This window comes from Dreissena polymorpha, chromosome 2 (assembly GCF_020536995.1).
Source record: "Dreissena polymorpha isolate Duluth1 chromosome 2, UMN_Dpol_1.0, whole genome shotgun sequence".
In the NCBI taxonomy this organism is placed as follows: domain Eukaryota; kingdom Metazoa; phylum Mollusca; class Bivalvia; order Myida; family Dreissenidae; genus Dreissena; species Dreissena polymorpha.
Genome location: NC_068356.1, coordinates 81,149,034 through 81,173,378, shown reverse-complemented (window position 1 = coordinate 81,173,378; position 24,345 = coordinate 81,149,034). Strand labels below are relative to the sequence as shown.

At 36.5% G+C, this 24,345-nt stretch overlaps 1 protein-coding gene across 3 annotated transcripts in view; it reads left to right on the top strand.

Annotated features, from left to right (window-relative positions):
- Positions 1 to 24,345, top strand: part of LOC127867771 (neural cell adhesion molecule 1-like) — a 119,661-nt gene that overhangs the window by 50,875 nt on the left and 44,441 nt on the right. For all 3 annotated transcript variants that reach the window (XM_052409155.1, XM_052409157.1, XM_052409156.1), the window contains exons 5-13: positions 435 to 560; positions 3,168 to 3,289; positions 6,751 to 6,955; positions 7,268 to 7,434; positions 8,057 to 8,219; positions 8,995 to 9,230; positions 10,574 to 10,676; positions 11,582 to 11,746; positions 12,611 to 12,763. In XM_052409155.1, the coding sequence (XP_052265115.1) occupies positions 435 to 560; positions 3,168 to 3,289; positions 6,751 to 6,955; positions 7,268 to 7,434; positions 8,057 to 8,219; positions 8,995 to 9,230; positions 10,574 to 10,676; positions 11,582 to 11,746; positions 12,611 to 12,763 (1,440 nt within the window). The remainder of the gene's footprint in view (positions 1 to 434; positions 561 to 3,167; positions 3,290 to 6,750; positions 6,956 to 7,267; positions 7,435 to 8,056; positions 8,220 to 8,994; positions 9,231 to 10,573; positions 10,677 to 11,581; positions 11,747 to 12,610; positions 12,764 to 24,345) is intronic.

The window sequence follows — 24,345 nt, the reverse complement described above, 5'->3', positions numbered from 1 at the left end:
GTGAATCATACCAACAAGCACTGCTGTGGTTGAGTGAGGATTCAGCACCATGAACCTGCTGTGCTCCTCATTTCACAGCACATTCACATAAACCAAACTGACTTATCTGATGCTTACCTTCATTAAATGTCAAAATAACAACAACAACAAATATTTGTTAAACCTCTAACTTATTTAAGCATGATAAATTCACAATGTTTTCCCAAAATGAGCTGTTTCATCGAAGCAAAAATTCCCAAAATGGACAATTTTGTCGATAAAAAATTCCCAATTTGGTCATACTTCTTTTCCCAAAATAGGCAGAAAAACCCCTGGAAAAATATAACCACAAAAAATATTAGCACACATGTCTTTGCTGTTACCTGGCACAATCATTTATAGATAAAATTCCGTTGTTGCCTACACAGCAATAAAGTGTTTTGTGTCCATTTCAGAATATGCTATTGAAACCAAGAAGTTGGTTGTTCTGCAAACAACTGCAGCATCTGCCGGGACCTACACATACTATGCCTCGGCTTCTACAGAGAAGAAAAGTCAGCGGATAACATTAAAAGCTCTCAGTAAGTCGTCAGTTGCACAAGTCAAAGAATCATTACTGGATGAAATTCCTGGTTATCTCTTATTAGCTCATCTATTTTTTGAAAAAAAATTATGAGCTATTGTCATCACCTTGGTGTCGGCGTCTGGTTAAGTTTTGCGTTTAGGTCCACTTTTCTCAGAAAGTATCAATGCTATTGCATTCAAACTTGGTACACTTACTTACTATCATGAGGGGACTGGGCAGGCAAAGTTAGATAACTCTGGCGTGCATTTTGACTGAATTATATGCCCTTTTTATACTTCGAAAATTGAAAATTTTGGTTAAGTTTTGCGTTTAGGTCCACTTTTTTCAAAAAGTATCAATGCTATTGCATTCAAACTTGGTACACTTACTTACTATCATGAGGGGACTGGGCAGGCAAAGTTAGATAACTCTGTCGTGCATTTTGACAGAATTATGTGCCCTTTTTATACTTAGAAAATTGAAAATTTTGGTTAAGTTTTGTGTTTAGGTCCATTTTATTCCTTAAGTATCAAAGCTATTGCTTTCATACTTGCAACACTTACTAACTATCATAAGGGGACTGTGCAGGCAAAGTAATGTAACTCTGACTGGCATTTTGACAGCATTATGTGCCCTTTTTATACTTAGAAAATTGAAAATTTGGTTATGTTTTGTGTTTAGGTCCACTTTATTCCTACAGTATCAAAGCTATTGCTTTCATACTTGCAACACTTATTAACTATCGTAAGGGGACTGTGCAGGCAAAGTTATGTAACTCTGACTGGCATTTGGACGGAATTATGGGCCCTTTATACTTAGAAAATTGAAAGTTTGGTTAAGTTTTGTGTTTTGGTCCACTTTACCCCTAAAGTATCATAGATATTGCTTTCATACTTGGAACACTCGCAAACTATCATAAAGGTACAGTAAAAGGACAAGTTGCATAACTCTGGATGTCATTTTTACGGAATTATGGCCCTTTTTTGACTTAGTAACTTTGAATATATGGTTAAATTTTGTGTTTCGATCCACTTTACTTCTTAAGTATCAAGGCTATTGCTTTCAAACTTCAAATACTTTCATGCTATCATGAGGTTACTGTACCTGGCAAGTTGAATTTTACCTTGACCTTTGAATGACCTTGACTCTCAAGGTCAAATTATTAAATTTTGTTAAAATTGACATAACTTCTTTATTTATGATTAGATACTTGATTGATACTTTGACAAAACTACTCTTACCTGACATACCACAATAGACTCCACCCAAACCATCGCCCGTGCCCCCCCCCCCCCCCCCCCCCCCCCGATTCCCCCCACCCCTATTATTTTTTTTATTTTCTTTTTAAGGTCATCTCACAAATGACCACCACACCCTCACACTATACCCCCCCCCCCCACCCCACCCCCTCCCCAATTTATTTATTTTTTAAACAGTTAGAAAACAAAACTATTTATTTTGATTATTTTATGTTTGAAATACCGTCCAACCATCGCACCCAAGAATCCCCCCCCCCCAAATTCCCCCCCCCCCCCCCCCCCCGATTTTTTTTTTTCCCCTTTTTTTCGCATTTTTGGAAGATAATGTAATAAATGTCCACACCCACACACAATGCACCCCTTTTCACTCAACCCCTCCCTCCTTTGTGATTCAAAATGAGAGGCCCTTCACCTTTAAAAAGAAAATAGATGAGCGGTCTGCACCCGCAAGGCGGTGCTCTTGTTTTTTATAGACCTAATTTTTTTTTGAAAAAAACACTATGTTTCCAGTATTTTAAAATTGAATTTTGAACATATGCAAACTGTAAACAAAAGTCTGTGGTATAATGACAATATGAGAATACAAGTGAAGTTTTGGGGGGTATACTGGATTCCACCTGTCAGTTAGTTTGTTGGTCAGTTAGCCTGCTTTACATGTTTACTCTTCTGCCATTTTCTAGTCATTCATATTTTGGCCAATCAATATGAAAATTTATTGATATGTTGTTCATACCATTCAGAAGTGTAAAATGTTATTTCGATGTATTTCACAATATTTTAAACTCATTTACTAGTATTTGCCTTTAAACCTTTACTTACATCATTGTACATATGTACTTTTTATGCCCCCGGATCGAATGATCGGGGGTATATTGTTTTTGACCTGTCTGTCATTATTTGTGTGTCTGTCCAAAAACTTTAACCAAAACTTGGTCATAACTTTTGCAATATTGAAGATAGCAGCTTCATATTTGGCATGCATGTGTATCTCATGGAGCTGCACATTTTGAGTGGTGAAAGGTCAAGGTCATCCTTCAAGGTCAAATGCCAAAAAAACAAATCCAAGGGAAGTAGTAAGCGTTAAAAGGAGGTAATTATCTGTACCCGCCTAATGATTTTAAAAAATTAAAGCGGCGCAGTACGGGGCATTGTGTTTCTGACAAACGCATCTCTTGTTGTATTAAATAAGTCTCTTAGTTTTCTGAATATCAACAGGAAAATGTATAATATCTTGTTTATACTTCAGAAGAATAATCAAAGAACTTTCTCAGCAGTATTTGTCTTTCTTTTGAAAGCGAGTGATTTGTATGATCCTAGATTGTTGCATAATGGTTGGTTTTATGGCATGTATTTCTGTTATGCAGCTATTCCAGCGATTGTTCAACCACTTTTGTCCAAGAAGGCAGTGGTGGGCAACACTGCGGAGATGTTTTGTATGGCGCGTGGAAATCCCTCTCCAAGAATAGACTGGTTCAAAGTAGATGAGGTAAGGTGCTGTCCCTTGAAAAACAACTCCAGCACAAAGTGTGATGTGTTGTTTTGTTTACAATGTATGGTCAATTATCGGTAGAATAAAAAGGGGTGTATTGTTTTGCTGGATATCTAGCGTTTGGTCTGTTTGTTGGTCAGTCTGTCTTTCGGTAGACCAGTTTGTTTCCGATCAATAACTTGTGAACGGAGTGACCAATTGGCTTGGTACTTCCTACGTGAATGAGCCTTTGCAAGTCAATGAAATTTGGGTCACTAGGTCAAAGGTCAAGATAACTGTCACAGTGACTGTAGAGTGAAAATTGTTTCCGATCAATAACTTGTGGACGGATTGACTAATTGGCTTAAAACTTTGCATTTGCATTAGCCTTTGCCAGTAGATGGCCCCTATTGAAATGGAGACCACTAGGTCAAAAGTCACTGTCACACTAAGTGTGAAAATTATGACCGATCACTAACTTATGAACGGAGGGACCGATTAGCTTGATACTTTCCATGTGCATTGGTCTTGGGCATAAGATGAGCATTATTGAAATTGGGGGTCACTAGGTCAAGGTCACTGTCACAATAAGTGTGAAAATCGTTTCCGATCAATAATTCGTCAACAATTTGACCAATGGGCTAGATACTTTCCATTTGCATTGGCCTGGCCTTGGGCAGTAGATGACCCCTATTGAAATTGGGGTCACTAATTCAAAAGTCAAGGTCACTGTGACACTTATATGATAATATTTACTCTTATGGTCAGTATTGTTGCAAAAAGATCCTGTGTCAAGGCCCTATTTTGGGGGCATCTGTCTCTGACCACGTAGCTCTTTTTATGCCCCCCTTTGAAGAAGAGGGGGTATATTGCTTTGCTCATGTCGGTCGGTCTGTCCGTCCACCAGGTGGTTGTCAGACGATGACTCAAGAACGCTTGTGCCTAGGATCATGAAACTTCATAGGTACATTGATCATGACTAGCAGATGACCCCTATTGATTTTGAGGTCACTAGGTCAAAGGTCAAGGTCACGGTGACTCGAAATAGTAAAATGGTTTTTTGAATGATAATTTGAGAATGCATACGCGGCCAACAGGGCACACTCTGAACAATATTACTGAAGCAACTGGTCTGTAATCCTAAATCTTTAATTATCAGTCCAATGAAACATCATCCTTTTAGTAAAATACGGTTGATCAGTAAAAATATTATCAGAATATGAGATTTTTTGTATATTTTGTATATTAAATATTGTGTTAATGTTTAATTTTGTTGATTAATATAAATATAAGCAGGACAGGGGAGGTAATACACTACAGGGGAAACAAATGCAATAAGTTTAAATTTATTGTTACAGATTTGCCTCCCTTGTAATATATTTAAATTTTACCAAATGTAAGGCTAACTGCATTTTTGTAATGCATACTACTACTACTACTACTACTACTACTACTACTACTACTACTACTACTACTACTACTACTACTACTGCTACTGCTGCTGCTGCTGCTGCTGCTACTACTACTACTACTACTTCTACTACTACTACTACTACTACTACTACTACTACTACTACTACTTCTACTACTACTACTACTACTACTACTTCTACTGCTACTACTACTACTACTACTACTACTTCTACTACTACTACTACTACTACTCTACTACTACTACTACTACTACTACTACTACTGCTACTACTACTACTACTACTACTACTACTACTACTACTACTACTGCTCTACTACTACTACAACTACTACTACTACTACTACTACTACTACTACTACTTCTACTACTACTACTACTACTACTACTACTACTACTACTACTACAACTACTACTACTACTATTTCTTTTGCTACCACCACCACCACCTACTACTACTACTACTCTATTACTACTACTACTACTACTACTTACTACTACTACTACTACTACTACCACTACTACTACTACTACTACTACTACTACTACTACTACAACTACTACTACCTCTACTACTACTCTACTACTACTACTACTACTACTACTACTACTACTTCTACTACTTCTACTACTTCTACTACTACTACTACTACTACTACTACTACTACTACTACTACGACGACGACGACGACCACTACTACTACTACTACTACTACTACTACTTCTACTACTACTACTACTACTACTACTACTACTATTTCTTCTACCACCACCACCACCACCACCGTGACAAAAACGTATTCAGTGACAAAAAACGTATTCACACAATGGCTGCTACTACAACTTATAGCCCATATAGGGGGGCATGCCTGTTTTACAAACAGCCCTTGTTTTATTTCTGAATTTGTTGCCATTGGAAAACATGATTGCCTTTCTGGAAAAAAATAAAAATAATAATTAACAGTAGGGATGACAACTATTATTCGTTTAACCGGTTATCCGTTTCTTAAGGAGGTTAACCGGTTACAAAATTAATAATCGGTTACTCTTGCAGAAAACACAATTTTTTTGATGAACGCAATAAATGCTCAAATCGTTAAGTTTTATTTTACTTCATTTCACTGTATTGGCTTATCCGCTTATCATATCACAAATTATCGGCAATTTCCACCCCATGATGCCCCCCTGTGGATCAAAAGCTATTAGAGTTGTAAACCATCGGGTGCAGCGGATTAATTAAGGCACACAAGCAATGAGCACCTACAGGTACTCTGCAGTGTGCTTGTTTAGCACTTAACATTCTGTTGTGCCATTGTGTTGACTACCATTGCTTGATAATAAAGACATTGAGTATAAACAGGACTTAACAACAGAGGTTGGGAAACCACTATGCCCATTGCAAAATATTTTTACGCTTATTAAAAAAATTGACAATTGATATTAGTCAGCAAACTGTTAATGCACTTAATTCTTTAAGATAACAAGTGTTCATAAAACAAAACATTACTCAAATTCTGCACTAGCTTTAATTGATCAAGGTGTAGAACAATTATTATGTGTAAATGACATGAAGGTTATATTACAACAAAGATATATCACAGTTCACCGACAAGCATGTAAAAAATGTCGGAAAGCACTTTAGATTCAAAATGTATAATATTAAATTTAGAATTGGAATTCCCACTTTTAAGGACCAAAATTTTTTGTAAAGAAACAGTATTTAATTGATAAAATGGTTAAAGTATTAGGATACAAGACAATCAACAAGACAGAGTATATTTGCATATACATGTACTTGTTTATAAACTTTTTTTGGATGTTTTTTTTTATCATGTGGTACAACGACAGTCGGTTAACCGCTCGATTATCGAAACAGGTTAACCAATTACGGATTTGCTTAGGTTTGCCATCCCTAATTCACAGTAATTTTGTTAATATGGTATGTCAGCTGTGTGTCCGCCCAAATATACCACCTTATTGTTCACAAAGCTGTTAAAAACCTAATACTACAGAGATACATGCTATTCAATAACATTCTCAAACACAGAATGGCAACCAAGTACGCATGCAGACAGACAATCGTATTACGATTGAGGAGCGTAATGTGGACGGCGACACTCAGGGCATAATGATGATCAAGAATGTTCAGAAGGAGGACGAGTCATACTATGCCTGCAAGGCCTACAACAAAGCCACAGAGATTCTGGGCTCAGCCACTATCCCAGAGACAAAAAGCAATCTGGACGTGCAAAGTAAGTGCATGGCATTTTATGACCTCCGTATCTACTGTTGCTGAGAATATAATATATTCAAATGTCCTGTCTATTTGTTTGTATCTGTCCATACTAGATGAAACTTAATTGACATTTGTATGACCTCAAACATGCTTCCTACAAAGCTTTGATACTTGCATGGAATTCAGCAGCACTATGTTTACAAAATATATGGAACTGATAATGGTCCATGATACTCTACAGGCTATAATCATATGCAATATTAAGATAATAAATTTGAAAGTCATAAGAACCAAGTCTGACACACTACAATCATTCTCTTGATTGCAGCCATACCCACTATTGGGGAATTTCAAGACACTACGAACGGGCAGTACCAGGGCAGGGAGGGTGCCAGTGTGACCATGAAGTGTGAGGCCCGGGGTGACCCCAGGCCCGTAGTGGTCTGGACCAAGGTCGGCAGCAACCACCAGTACACCGAGGGACAGAACTCAGAGGTATTGATTGCAGGGTCTGGAGCGTGCTCTGTTATATATCTGCATTTAAGCATTACTCTGGGTAAACAAGTTTAAATACATGTTCGTAATGTGTCAAATCATATTAGCCTGTGCAATCCGCACAGACTCATGAGTATCAACACTTTCCGCCTTAACCCTTTGCATGCTGGGTAATTTGTCTTCTGCTAAAATGTCGTCTGCTGAATTTCTAAAATTAGCATTTTCTTCGATTTTTTTCAAAGAATACTATCAGAATAGCAAACAGTTTGGATTCTGATGAGACGCCACATTCTGTGGCGTCTCATCAGGATCCAAACTGTTTGCAAAGGCCTTCAAAATTCGGTTCCCGCACTGAAAGGGTTAACAGGATTTTTGCTAAGTAGAAACATCCTTAAAATGAAAAATACAAAAGAAGAAGAGAAAGTCCTGTCTGATAAGCTTGTGCGGACTGCACAGTCTAAATTTGGACAACACTTAAGGCACATGCATTAAGCTACTTTTCGCAAAGGGAGGTGTATTACTTGTCCGGCATCTAAAGTTTATAAGATTTATATCAGAGTTGTCTTAGATTTTGGTGTGATAAGGCTTAAATAAAAGGGTTCCTCTTACTCGTGAATTTCAGACGGTGTCAGTGACCAAGGAGGACATAGCGGACCCAAACAACCCGGGGGTGAGACTGTCCCTTGGTCTGAAGGGGCTGGAGGCCAGTGCATTTGGCAACTACACATGCACTGCCCGCAACGAGGCCGGAGAGGTGTCCAAGAACGTCAAACTGGAAGTCCTGTGTAAGATCCTGCATTCTAAATGCATTCCTGGTCGTTAGTTCAGTTTTGTTTTAAATATGGATTGTTTTATTGCAGCCCAGGGTATTTGTTAATTTTAGTTGATATATAATTTGGATTCCAAGTGAGGGCTATGATTAATTCTGCTAAGACATTTCATCCTATTTTGTAACCCTAACTTAGTTAATAGAGCGCTGGACGACAATTCTAAACAGTACAGAATTGATCCCGGCCCGGCCACATACCTTGTGTTGGGATTGGTGATTGAATCCTTTCTAGGCTCATTCCTTTCCTATCTCTGATGCAAGTAGGGCAGTTGTCAATTACTGGAAAAGGTATTTGCACTTAGTACTCGTAAACCAGCTAAGTGGGTAGTATAGGAGTTGAAAAAAAATCACCTCCTTTCAGCTGATTTCCTCTCTCTCAATGTCAAACATTTTTACAAATAGTAATTAACTTCGCTGGATCTATTTACAAATGAAGAGTTTAATTGAACCTCTTAAGGAAGGTAGACCTTTTTTCCTCCCCTGAGGTGGTTCTTAAATCACACCCAAGTTCAATGTCACACAAGTGTTATAGTGAATATGTTTACACATAGAATTTAAAGTGAATCAAATTGTTAGGTTAAAGTCTAACAATAGGAAGGTGAAATAAACCTGGCTAGTTCTCATTCTAAGTTTGTTTGATGCCTGGCTTCCTTTTTTCATGTAAGAATTAGAAAATTAATTGACAAACATTTAATTTTGACTGGTATTTACTATTTGTACCTGTTTTTCAGTTTCTCCCAATTTCGACGGCCAAGACACTGATTATGGTAGAGTTTTCTACACGTGGAAGGGTAACACAGATGGTAATTTTGGTAAAGTGGTCTGTGTTGCCAATGGCAACCCCCAGCCTGTCTTCAATTGGTACAAAGACGGCACAGAGATCGTACAAGGAACATCGGGTTACGGATTGTCAGAGGAGAAGTCGACTGATCCCAGATACCCGTACAGACATATCAGCAAGCTTTCTGTAAGTTTTGCTGTTACTGTAAGCCTCAATCTGGGAACACTCGTGTGTTTAAAGTTTCATTACAGATTTGCTTGTGCTGTCCACACAGGCTAATCAGGGATGACACTCTGCTTCCATAGAAGTTTTTGTGTCAAGGATATGTTTTCTAAACCAAAATCCAGTTTAAGCGAAACGTGTCTTCCCTGATTAACCTCTATCGAGTGCACAGGCTTATCTGGGTTAACACTTTATACACATGCATTAACCCTTTGCACGCTGGGAAATTTGTCGTCTGCTAAAATGTCGTCTGCTGAATTTCTTAAAAAAGCATTGCTTTGAAAAATTTTCAGAGAATACTATCAGAATAGCAAACAATTTGGATCCAGATGAGACGCCACGTTCTGTGGCCTCTCATCTGGATCCAAACTGTATGCAAAGGCCTTCAAAATTCGGTTCCCGCACTGAAAGAGTTAAGCCCAGTTTTTCCAGAAAGAGGCTTACTAAAGAAGGGCTACCAGGCCATTTGGCTGATTAGCATCTTAAACACATTTGTGTGCGGAAAATTATATTTGACAACAATATTTAACGATTAACAACAAAAAACAACAAAATTGGACACAATAAATTTAGATCTTAATGAATGCCCTGCTTAATTTTTGCTCACCTTAATGTTCATGATGAGCTAATGGGATACCATCATGTCCCTTGTTGGTCTGTTGTTGGTCATGATGTGTTTACCAGTGAGTGTTTTTTCTCATTACCTGACTTGCGCATGTCCAATGGGAAAGACCGAAACATTATTCACTCAACACTATTCACGCTTTTTTGAAAAATTTTGTGTTTATGAAATTCTTTAGCAAATTTATCAGTAAAATTTTGGAGATGCACATGTAAACCCCCTTTTCACAGAATGCGGCTCATATTTTATACTCTTTTGAGTATTATACCACTGAGCTATAGTATCATAGTTGAGCGTTCAGGGAGCAATGTTGATAGCATAGTTCAGCTCTTAACAGACCATATAATTAAGACATATTCTGCATATATTTGTGTCTTGATGTGAGAAAAATGGGCATAATGCATGTGCGTAAAGTGTTGTCCCAGATTAGCCTGTGCACAGGCTAATCAGGGACGACACTTTCTGCTTAAACTAGATTTTCTGTAAGAGGGGACTTCCTTTAAACGAAAAATACCATAAAAGTGGAAAGTGTCGTCCCTGATTAGCCTGTGCGGACTGCACAGGCTAATCTGGGACGACACTTTATGCACATGCATTATGCCCAGTTTTATTAGAACAAGACACATTTAATGTTCCAAGTGATACCAAGTGAACTTTTTCAGTCTGTTTTTGCTTTTGTTTTCAGGTATCATACAATGGGGCCAATGACAACATATTTGGAACCTACACCTGTAGGGCAACAAACAACATTAAGCCCAATAACCAGACCCTGCAGCTAAAGAGGGCTGGTAAGATAGAGCTGGAAGTTTGTATTGTGGTTAAGTAATTAACACAAATAATTAAATGCATGCTAATATGGTTTCAGATCAAATAAAAGAAAATGATGTTTATTTGACTGGAAACTATTGTTTTGTAAGGAAAACATTAATTATGTTGATATTTAACATTGCTTTGTGTGAATGGAATATTTATTTAACTGTATGTGTGGTACGAATGTATTATACTTACATGATTTCCCAAATTAAATCTAAAGGTATCACACACATTTATACATTCAGTATGAAACAATTTTGGGTAACTGCTTTTTTATTGGTTCTTGGTTGGGAAACCAAATAATTTTTAATTTTGGCTGAATTATTAATAGAACAGAACAAAAAAATCTATAAGGACTTGTATATAGTAAATCTTCATTCTTAACCATGTTATAATAGACATATCAAAAGGTCATGTGAAAAGAACAGGATAATCCAGTTGAGCTGTGCTCTCTGAAAAGGGGGTTTAACCCTTTCAGTGCAGGAGAAGAATTTTGAAGGCCTTTGCAAACAGTTTGGATCCAGATGAGACGCCACAGAACGTGGCGTCTCATCAGGATCCAAACTGTTTGCTATTCTGATAGTATTCTTTGAAAAAAAATGGAAGAAAATGCTAATTTTAGAAATTCTGCAGACGACATTTTAGCAGACGACAAATTTCCCAGCCTGCAAAGGGTTAATGGAGTCTGCACAGGCTAATCAGAGACAATACTTTTCACTTAAACTAGATTTTTGCTAAGAAGAGACTTTCTTTATATGAAAAAAATCATAAAAGCGGAAAGTTTCGTCTCTGATTAACCTGTGTGGACTCAGTTATAAGTAGTGTACATACTATATTACCTAATGCATCACTTGATGAGAAATCTGTTCTGTGCTTACAGAGGTTCCAGGTATGCCCGTGGTGACTATACAAGAGGAGAAGCCCACTGTGTTGACCTTCTGGCTCATGGAGCCCAATGTGGAGGGGCCAGAGGTCACGCAGTTCAAGGTCACCTACAAGCTTACTGGGGGCCCATCTGAACCCGTGGAACTTATCATCCCGAAAGGTATGTCTTATTTATATAATTATTATAATGAACTTCTGGCTGATTGAGCCTAGCATGGAAATTGTCATCCTTAACAGTATTTAAAGCAGTATACTTAGGCAGTAATTTACCTTTTCAATAATTATTCTTGTTGACTCCTATTTCATACATTTACTTATTGATGTATTGATACGAAATGTTTGTTTAAATCTTAATGACAACATCAATATAAGTAGAGAAAATTACGGTTTTGCATATTGACAGTTGAGGTCCCTTATTGAGAAATGTTCAATTAAGCTTTGTGTGAAACACTAAGATTATATTACAATATTTCTTTAAAAAACAGCTGATTATTCTTACTATTAATTTTTAGCTCACATGAGCAGAAAATGCTCATGGCAAGCTTTGTGATCACTTTTTGTCTGTTGTGCGTTGGCTGTCGTCAATATTTACATTTTAAACACTCTAGAGGTCTCATTTATTGTCCAATCTACATAAAACTTGGTCAGAACATTTGTCCTAATGTTAACTCAGCTGAGTTGGAAAATGATTACAGTCTTTTAAAAAACATGGCTGCCAGGGGACGGGTCAGTTTTCCTTATATGGCTATAGTAAAACCTTGTTAACACTCTGGATGTCTTATTTATAAACTAATTTTCATTAAACTTTGTCAGAACATTTTATTCTAATGATACCTCGGCTGAGTTAAAAAAAAGGTCCATAGCGTCTCCGATGAATGCCTTAGGGCTCATGTAAATGGTTAACTTAATTGGATTTTCTAAGGGACTGCAATCTGACCAAAATGTGTAACTGAGTGGTAATGGGTTAAGAGGGGGCAGGCAGTTGAAGTAGAAACAAACACATGATGGTGGCTTTACTTTACAGAATTCCGGGACTACATTGATGTGAACAAGAAGTACACGGTGGCCATTATCAATCAGCTGGAGCCAAACAAGGATTACACGTTCAACTTCTACGCAGAAAACAATGTCGGAATTGGTGTCAGCAAAGAGATGAAAAAACGAACTCCTCCCATAAGTATGTGCAAAATGTTGTTTCTTTATATTAATTTATTTTTGTTAGAGCTTTTTGTTATTGGCATTTCCAAAAAAAGGTTTGGGAGCAGGGGGATATAGACTTTAAAAACATTAAGTTGCAGAAAGAATTGGATCAAATTCAATCTTATCTTCAACATAAATCATTCATCATACTTGGATATGACATATGTTGGATATCACATGTGTTAGATACCACATGCATTAAGTATAAAATATGTTGTTTATTACATATGTTGGATATCACATGTGTTAGATACCACATGCATTAAGTATAAAATATGTTGTTTATCACATATGTTGGATATCACATTTGTTAGATACCACATGTGCTGGATATCACATATGTTGGATATCCTTTTTGTTGGATATCACATGTGTTTTATATCACAGGTCAGGGGTTTTTTTTAGAGAAAGGGGAAGACGCTGGACGCTGGGTGAAAGGGGAAAAAAAGAGTGCGAAAGAGAGATATTAAGGGAAAAAATAAAAACTGTTCATTTCAATGTCTATAACTCATCAAAAGAGACTTGTCTCTGTCCTTTTTGTTCTTAAACACATTTAACAGGTATTAAAGTCAAAGTCCTTAATAAAGTTGCAGGTGTAGATCTAATAATGGGAAATGTTTTCAACTATATTTTTGTACTGGGGCCGGGGGACGATGTCAATTTTGTGATTTCAATTTCATGATGAATGGGTTGACGATCTTGATTTGCTACAGTATTGGAAGGGAAAGGAGCGGCAGCTGCCGATTGTCTACTTTCACTTTCACAATGTTCGATGTTGATTACCTCAGAATCCTGCTGGGTTATAACGGTTTTCGATGATTCTTACTTAAAAAATGCCTCGATGCGTTCAGTATCTTTTGAGTTCGAATGTTTTATTGTGTTTGTGTAAGAACGCTAATTGTGAGACATTTTTTTCTGTTTTCACGTTTATACCTCGGCTTGCACATAGCCCGGATGAAAATTCGACTGGTTTCCGGTAATTAATTGACGAAACACCCTTCTCGCGCAAGACCGGTATCCAGTAAAATAGTCACATGATAATTACGATTAGTTGCCCAGTTTACATGACGTTATTTAAGAGCTATATTTAGAATAACTGGGATTCCCAGATGTTGTGTGTTCGTCTGGAGAGAGAGAGCGCGAATTCGTTGTACATGGTGCAAATTGGATAATTGTCGAATGCCCCAAGGAAAAATAAACATTTCTTTGAGAGAAAATATTATATTTTGGTGAAAAATGATATTTTTGGTGGGGAAATTGTATTTTAAGGGGAAAAATTCTGGTAGGGGAAGACGCCGAATATCGGTGTCACTTTCTTAGTAAAAAAAACCCCTGCAGGTGTTAAGTCTCGCATGTGTTAGATATTCCTTGTGTTGGATATAACATGTGCTGGATATCACGTGTGTTTTATATCACAGGTGTTAAGTCTCACACATGTTAGATATCCTCTGTGTTTAGTGTCACATATGTTGTCTATCACATGTGTTGGATATCAAGTATGTGATGTAACATGTGCTCGATATCACACATGTTTGATATCCCGTGTGTTGGATATCACATGTTCGATGAGGAATGTGCTGGATATCATTATTTCTTTGAAGTGATGACATGGAATGTATGATAATTCTAAGATTATCACTATGTTAATGTTTGAGAATATTAATCAGTTTCAGTGTATGAATATTAATATAAATAATGGCTTGGGGGATATTGTAATAAAACTATTGTTGGGCAAAGTCGGAACTTCACATTGTGGCAAGAAATCCATTTTTCAAAGATGAAGTTCTTGTGGTAAAACCAATGTGACACCCTGTATGTGGGCAAAAGGGCCATTTTCCTTTTGTAAGAATAAGGAGATCAATTTCAGTATTTTTTTTCAATTATGTGTCATGGTCTCATGTGTCAGAAACAGAAGAGTTTCATTTGAAATTAACTTATTTTGAGGTATTTATAAATGAAATCTCTTTTAATATTACATATTGCTAAAAGATTGTAAAACCATTTATCATTTAACATTTTCATTGAATAACAATTCTCCTAGCTGCCTATTTAGAAAGTAATAGGTACTGAACTATGGTGAATCGTGTTTGACATATTAAATGTAATAGACCGGAGAATTGCTTTGCAACCATTATTTTGTCAGTTTAATTAAAAGCTAAGCCTTTAAAATTTTGATGAAAATTGTATAGTCACAATAATTTAAATTGCATTTAGCACTTAGAATTTGTTAACTCAAGAAATTTGTTATACTATGGCTAGTTGATTGAATAAAAGTGTAAATCTACCGTATTATGTCCAATAATCTTTTATAGTTTTATTGCAATAATTTTTACATGCCAAATACCTTATTCCTTAGTTTAAATCAATGTATTTAGTTCAATAGAAATTCTTATATTTAAAAAGAAACTCTGAGGTCCTCTCTTTGGGAGAACAAGTAGTTATTCTACTGTCTTTAATCATCTTAAACTCATGTAAACTTCAAAAACATCCTCACATTTTCATAGTTACCCATTTTAACCCTTTCAGTGCCGGAACCGAATTTTGAAGGCCTTTGCAAACAGTTTGGATCCAGATGAGACGCCACAGAATGTGGCGTCTCATCAGGATCCAAACTGTTTGCTATTCTGATAGTATTCTTTGAAAAAAATCGAAGAAAAAGCTAATTTTAGAAATTCTGCAGACGACATTTTAGCAGAAGACAAATTTCCCAGCATGCAAAGGGTTAAAGCCCATCTTTATAACCCCATGTTGAGAGTTCTTTCTTACTACTGTGCACTCTCAATAGCAGGTAACAGTATTTTTACGTTAATATGGGCTTGCTTGCTTTTATTACGAGGAAAAAGGCTTCCCCGCTTCTCCCGCTTCAACTTTTTTATAAGAATTACAGAAAATGTATTGACATTTTAGCACTGTTTGCATTTCATCTTGTATTGTTTTATAATCAACATCAAATAATTTTGTATTGGCCTTTTATAACATCATGTTTGCCCATTGCCATTAATGTTGAGACTACACCATGGACAATACTGTCATAATATATCATGATGCAAATATTGAAGCATGCACTTTTATGGGTGTTCAACTTTATATTTTTAAACTTATATTTATATTTTTAACTTTATTAACCCTTTCCCAATCAGAAGCAAAGTGAAAATGGTTATGTTCAAACAGCAGAAAACCAGAACAGCCTGCGAGTAACGCGAAGTCTGTTCAGGTTTTATGTTGTTTGCTGCTCATCAGTATCTAAGGGTTGGAAATGAAGCCTTGCAAACTTGACTCGAGCAATAAAGGTCTTTAATTGTCCCCTACCGGTTTCACCGGAGAGGACTAAAGGTTTTCGCTCTGTGTGTCCGTCTGTCTGTCAGTCTGTTGGTCTGTCAGTCACATTTTTCTGGATCCAGCGATAAGTTTGAAAGTTCTTGATATTTTTTCATGAAACTTGAAACATGGACAGATGGCAATTTGGAGATTATGCACGTCATTTCATTTTGTTCCTACATCAAGAATTCTGGTTGCTATGGCAACAAATAGACTAGAAATACTGCTGAAAATGGTGGATCCTGCACACTTTTCTGGATCCTGCAATAACTTTAAAAGTTTTTAATATTTTTTCATGAAACTTGCAACATTGATTGATGGCAATATGGATATTATGCACGTCATTTCATTTTGTTCATACGTCAAAAATTGTGGTTGCTATAGCAACCAAAAAACAACAAACAAACAAATTCTGAAAATGGTGGAATTTCTGACAATGGTGGAGCCGGTAGGGGACCATATTGCTTGACAATAGCCTTGTTAAATTTTACTTTCTATGGAACTACAAACATGTCAAAATACGTATCTAAGTGGTGAAGGGTTAAATGCATGTACACATGTGTGGTATTTTTAGAGACACCTGTTACATGTGACATCAGTTATTTGTGATGTCTTTGTTGTTATAAGTTAATGTATGTGGTAGTTTGTCTGTCTAACTATCTTTATAATTCTGCCCAGCACTCGTTAAATTAGAATATTTGTATGATATCAGTGCAATACTTTAAAACTGCTTTAAATACTGTAAATGTTTTTCGCTCACACGAGCGTTGTGCTTATGTTGAGCTTTCATGATTGCCTTTTGTCAGTTGTGTGTTGTCTGTTGTCCGTCGTGAACATTTACCTTGTTAACATTCTAAACGCCACATTTATTGTCCAATCTTAATAAAACTTGGTCAGAATATATGTCCCAACCATATCTTGAATGAGTTCATAAACGGTTCCCGTTGGTTGAAAAAATGGCTGCCAGAGGGCGTGGCAGTGTTCCTTATATGGCTTTAATGAAACCTTGTTAAAACTCTAGAAGTCACATATATTGTCCAATCTTCATCTTAGTCAGAACATTTGTTTTAATGATATATTTGATGAGTTTGAAAATGGTTCAGGTCTGTTGAATAGCATGGCCACCAGTTGGCGGGGCATTTTTCCTTATATGGCTATAGAAAAACCTTGTTAACGCTCTAGTTAACACAAGAAGTCACATTTTGTGCAATCTTCATGAACCTTGAACTTTTTTTCTAATAATATCTAGGCTGAGTTTGAAAATGGATATGGTTCAGCAAAAAACATGGCTGCTAGGGGGTGGGACATCTTTCTTTATAGGACTATAGTAAAACCTTGTTAACACTCTAGAAGTCGCTTTTGTGTGAAATCTTCATGAAACTTGGTCAAAACATTTGTCCAAATGAAATCTTGGATGAAATTAAAACTGGGTCATTTGAGCTGAAAACCATGGTCACAAAGTTAAATAAAACAAAACATGTTAATACTCTGGAAGTCACTTTTTTTGTTCAATCTTCATGAATCAGCTTGAACTTTTTCAGAAAAGTCTAGTTATTGGAAATGTGCAAGGTCCATTTGCTTTCTCAAATAAGTCATAATTTATAATGCTTAAACCTCTTTTATTAACAATATCAATTTTTTTCTGTTAACAAATCAACAAAAAATTGAACAGCTTAACAAACCCTTGACTTTCACAAGAAGATGAAAACAACCCTTACTTATCTCAGGTGAGCGATCATGGCCACCAAGGCCATCTTCTTTCTGCAACCTTTCTTATTTGTTTGTAAAAACTAAATAAACATGATTCATCATTGGTTTTTATTAGCTCACCTGAGCACAACGTGCTTTTGTGATCGCTTTTTGTCCGTTGTCCGTTGTGCGGCTTCAACATTTGCCTTGTTAACTCTCTAGAGGCCACATTTATTGTCCAATCTTCATGAAGTTGTGTCAGAAGATTGATTTGAATGATATCTTGGATGAGTTCGAAAATGGTTACATTTGCTTGAAAAACATGGCTTCCAAGGGGCGGGGCATTTTTCCTTATATGGCTATAATAAAATCTTGTTAACACTCTAGAGGCCACATTTACTGTCCAATCTTATATGGCTATATAAGGCTATAGTAAAATCTTGTTAACACTATAGAGGCCACATTTATTGTCTGATCTTCATAAAACTTGGTCAGAAGATTCATCCCAATAATATCTTGGACGAGTTCAAAAATGGTTTTAGTTGGTTGAAAAACATGGCTGCCAGGGGGCAGGGCATTTTTCCGTATATGGCTATAGTAAAACCTTGTTAACACTCTAGATGCCACATTTATTGTCTAATCTTGATGAAATATGGTCAGAAGATTTGTCTTAATGATATCTTGGATGAGTTCGAAAATGGAACCTTACGTTTGCTTGAAAAACATGGCTGCCAAGGGGCGGGGCATTTTCCTTATATGGCTATATAAGGCTATAGTAAAATCTTGTTAACACTCTAGAGGCCACATTTATAGTCCGATCTTCATGAAACTTAGTCAGAAGATTCATCCCAATAATATCTTGGATGAGTTCAAAAATGGTTTTAGTTGCTTTAAAAACATGGCCACCAGGGGCGGGGCATTTTCCCTTAAATGGCTATATATGGCTATAGAAAAACCTTGTTAACACTCTAGAGGCCACATTTATTGTCCAATCTTCATGAAATTTTGTCAGAAGATTGGTCTCAATGATATCTTGGATGAGTTCGAAAATAATTATGTTTGCTTGAAAAAAATGGCTTCCAAGGAGCGGGGCATTTTTCCTTATATGGCTATAATAAAATCTTGTTAACTATCTAGAGGCCACATTTACTGTCCAATCTTCATGAAACTTGGTCAGAAGATTCATCCCGATAATATCTTAGAAGAGTTCAAAAATGATGCCGGTTGGTTGAAAAACATGGCTGCCAGGGGGTGGGGCATTTTTCCTTATATGGCTTTAGGTAAACCTTGTTAACACTCTAGAGGCCACATTTATTTTCCGATCTTCGTGAAACTTGGTCAGAAGATTTGTCCCAATAATATCTTGTTATCTCAGGTGAGCGACTTTGGGCCTTTCAAGCCCTCTTGAATATGTCTATGTCTTAAGTTGTGCACTGATATTGATTGTGGTTGAAAATAAGAGTTTTGTGCATACAATTATTGTATCACTTATGGAAATATTCAGCAGGTAGAATAGTCTTGCTCAATGTCATAGAACAATGCGCCAAGCTATTGTTTCAGGATGGAAATATTCAGCAGGTAGAATAGTCTTGCTCAATACCATAGAACAATGCGCCAAGCTATTGTTTCAGGATGGAAATATTCAGCAGGTAGAATAGTCTTGCTCAATGCCATAGAACGATGTGCCAAGCTATTGTTTCAGGATGGAAATATTCAGCAGGTAGAATAGTCTTGCTCAATGCCATAGAACGATGTGCCAAGCTATTGTTTCAGGATGGAAATATTCAGCAGGTAGAATAGTCTTGCTCAATGCCATGAACAATGTGCCAAGCTATTGTTTCAGGATGAAAATATTCAGCAGGTAGAAAAGTCTTGCTCAATGCCATAGAACAATGCGCCAAGCTATTGTTTCAGGATGGAAATATTCAGCAGGTAGAATAGTCTTGCTCAATGCCATGAACAATGTGCCAAGCTATTGTTTCAGTTATGGAAATATTTACCAGGTAGAATTGTATTGCTCAATGCCATGAACAATGTGCCAAGCTATTGTTTCAGGATGGAAATATTCAGCGGGTTCAATAGTTTGACTCGATACCATCAAACTAAGCTTGAGGGTAGCTTAACATTAATCTTCTTATTTACTTCTTAGATTTTCAAATTAATGATATAATATATAGATTATTAAATATTAACTCAAAATAATTGTTTACTGGAATAAATTTGAGACTTTTGAATTGCTTTTAACAGATTTTAATTTTAATTAAGTCCTGTATCTACAATTCATTAAAAATTATATTATGTAAGTTTAAGAAATTCATAAGCAGCTAAGTGAAATTAGGCATGTGTTTTTTTCAGAAGCTACTGGCTTGTATGTTGCCACATTTAGATGCTCTATGGGTTGCCATTAATTTCAGCTGTTCTTGTATATGTACTGTATGTTTATCAATCACTGAATATTGTTGGTGGCGTAATATTTTCAGTACTTTCCATGTTACCGCTTTGTTCTGTTACCATTTTTGGGCACACATTATATGTATAGTTTTGGGGTCTGTTTAGTTTGTGTGTATGTGTGTGCATTTTTACTCTTCATTTTCTCCTTCAATATTCCTGCTATTTGGACTTCCTATCAAAGTTTGGGCGGGTTTTATGCAGTGTAATAGAAATGCTGATCAGAAAAAGAACATGTTCATTTTACAAACCAGTATTATTCAAAGACTATTGTGTTACCACCTTAATGAGATATTGATACTGTTATGATTTTCTGGTAGTGTGATGTGTTCCTAGTGATAAAAAATTGTTCATGTCATCAGAGAATGGAATCAGTCTTCTCTTTAACTAAGATTTGAATGTTTATCGTCAAATAACAGTTACTCAAAGCCAAAAGTGTATAAAGACCATGCATGCCAGAAATTGTCAGGTCCAATTTAGGACATATTGTAAAAAATGATGGGACATTTGACCAAAAAGCAGGACTCGCCGGGACATGTAAAAAGATCATTCCACCTTTACTTCAGTGACAGTCAGTAGTCAGTATATTACTTACATAATTTCTGGCTGATATTGTAGGTAAATGTGTTTAACGCAAACATTCTCCATTTTCTGGAAGTAAACACACATGACTCTATAAAGTGAAATGTGGGTTATCCTGTATGCTTCAATTAGATATCCAGTTGGGACAGGGCTGTTCCATTAAACATGTGTAAATTGTGTAACACGCACGCATCAAGCACTTTTTCTTATTGAACGAATCATTATTTAACTTTAGTGAATTTTTATTTGTTGCAAAATGTATATAACGTATTTGAAAATAATGCCAAACAAAAGTAAGTATATGTGAAACATCAATGTTTATCGGTCAGAATTGCATTTGTTTGGTGTAGAAAATCGTTGTTTTGAAAGTTTTTTACTTAAAGTGGCATAATACAAATCGTAATAGTATCTTTTGACATGATTTGGCCATGAAATACAAACACGGTTGGCTTTTATTTCAGAACAATACATCTACAGTTTTGATAACAATTAGTGACCCTTATAAAAAATACGATGTTGAGAATAGACAATCCCAGAAATCGATAACTCCCGGATTACCGCCCCTGAATACCTGTACTCTGGTGCGCCGCCATGACAGTCGTGAATAACGATACAGGGACCTATTTGTTTGTATAGATACCTGAACAATAAAAGGAAGTGAAGTGATTATATTTAATATATTTGAAGATTTAAAATGTTTCTGTGTTTGATTTGATCATCTCATAATAGTTCGTAATTTTTAAATAAATATTTTTATGCCCCCCTTCGAAGAAGAGGGGGTATATTGCTTTGCTCATGTCGGTCTGTCGGTCCGTCCACCAGGTGGTTGTCAGACGATAACTCAAGAACGCTTGGGCCTAGGATCATGAAACTTCATAGGTACATTGATCATGACTCGCAGATGACCCCTATTGATTTTGAGGTCACTAGGTCAAAGGTCAAGGTCACGGTAACCATAAATAGTAAAATGGTTTTTGAATGATAACTCAAGAACGCATATGCCTAGGATCATGAAACTTCATGGGTAGATTGATCATGACTTGCAGATGACCGCTATTGATTTTGAGGTCACTAGGTCAAAGGTCAAGGTCACGGTGACCCGAAATAGTAAAATGGTTTCTGGATGATAACTCAAGAACACATACGCCTAGGATCATGAAACTTCATGGGTAGATTGATCATGTCTCGCAGATGACCCCTATTGATTTTGAGGTCACTAGGTCAAAGGTCAAGGTCACGGTGACCCGAAATAGTAAAATGGTTTTCGGACAATAACTCAAGAACGCATACGCCTAGGATCATGAAACTTCATAGGTAGATCGATCATGACTTGCAGATGACCCCTATTGATTTTGAGGTCACAAGGTCAAAGGTCAAGGTCACGGTGACCCGAAATAGTAAAATGATTTTCGGATGATAACTCAAGAACGCTTTTGCCTAGGATTATGACACTTCTAAGGTACATTGATCGTGACTCGCAGATGACCCCTATTGATTTTCAGGTCACTAGGTCAAAGGTCAAGGTCACAGTGACAAAAATCGTATTCACACAATGGCTGCCACAACAACGGACAGCCCATATGGGGGGCATGCATGTTTTACAAACAGCCCTTGTTTATCAGTTATTTTTTTAGCTCATCTATTTTTTGAAAAAAAATTATGAGCTATTGTCATCACCTTGGCGTCGGCGTCCGGTTAAGTTTTGCGTTTAGGTCCACTTTTCTCAGAAAGTATCAATGCTATTGCATTCAAACTTGGTACACTTACTTACTATCATGAGGGGACTGGGCAGGCAAAGTTAGATAACTCTGGCGTGCATTTTGACTGAATTATGTGCCCTTTTTATACTTAGAAAATTGAAAATTTTGGTTAAGTTTTGCGTTTAGGTCCACTTTTTTCAGAAAGTATCAATGCTATTGCATTCAAACTTGGTACACTTACTTACTATCATGAGGGGACTGGGCAAGCAAAGTTAGATAACTCTAGCGTGCATTTTGACAGAATTATGTGCCCTATTTATACTTAGAAAATTGAAAATTTTGGTTAGGTTTTGTGTTTAGGTCCATTTTATTCCTTAAGTATCAAAGCTATTGCTTTCATACTTGAAACACTTACTAACTATCATAAGGGGACTGTGCAGGCAAAGTAATGTAACTCTGACTGGCATTTTGATAGAATTATGTGCCCTTTTTATACTTAGAAAATTGAAAATTTGGTTATGTTTTGTGTTTAGGTCCACTTTTCTCAGAAAGTATCAATGCTATTGCATTCAAACTTGGTACACTTACTTACTATCATTAGGGGACTGGGCAGGCTAAGTTAGATAACTCTGGCGTGCATTTTGACTGAATTATGTGCCCTTTTTATATTTAGAAAATTGAAAATTTTGGTTAAGTTTTGCGTTTAGGTCCACTTTTTTCAGAAAGTATCAATGCTATTGCATTCAAACTTGGTACACTTACTTTCTATCATGAGGGGACTGGGCAAGCAAAGTTAGATAACTCTGGCGTGCATTTTGACAGAATTATGTGCCCTATTTATACTTAGAAAATTGAAAATTTTGGTTAGGTTTTGTGTTTAGGTCCATTTTATTCCTTAAGTATCAAAGCTATTGCTTTCATACTTGAAACACTTACTAACTATCATAAGGGGACTGTGCGGGCAAAGTAATGTAACTCTGACTGGCATTTTGATAGAATTATGTGCCCTTTTTATACTTAGAAAATTGAAAATTTGGTTATGTTTTGTGTTTAGATCCACTTTATTCCTACAGTATCAAAGCTATTGCTTTCATACTTGCAACACTTATTAACTATCGTAAGGGGACTGTGCAGGCAAAGTTATGTAACTCTGACTGGCATTTGGACGGAATTATGGGCCCTTTATACTTAGAAACTTAAAAGTTTGGTTAAGTTTTGTGTTTTGGTCCACTTTACCCCTAAAGTATCATAGATATTGCTTTCATACTTGGAACACTCGCAAACTGTCAAAAGGGTACAGTAAAAGGACAAGTTGCATAACTCTGGATGTCATTTTTACGGAATTATGGCCCTTTTTTGACTTAGTAACTTTGAATATATGGTTAAATTTTGTGTTTCGATCCACTTTACTTCTTAAGTATCAATGCTATTGCTTTCAAACGTCAAATACTTTCATGCTATCATGAGGTTACTGTACCTGGCAAGTTGAATTTTACCTTGACCTTTGAATGACCTTGACTCTCAAGGTCAAATTATTAAATTTTGCTAAAATTGCCATAACTTTTTTATTTATGATTAGATTTGATTGATACTTTGACAAAACTACTCTTACCCGACATACCACAATAGACTCCACCCAAACCATCGCCCGTGCCCCCCTCCCCCCCTCCTTCCCCCCCCCCCCCATTTTTTTTTTTCTTTTTTTCAGATCATCTCACAAATGACCACCTCACACTATACCCCCCCCCCCCCCACCCCACCCCCTCCCCAATTTTTTTTTTTTTAAACGGTTAAAAAACAAAACTATTTATTTTGATTATTT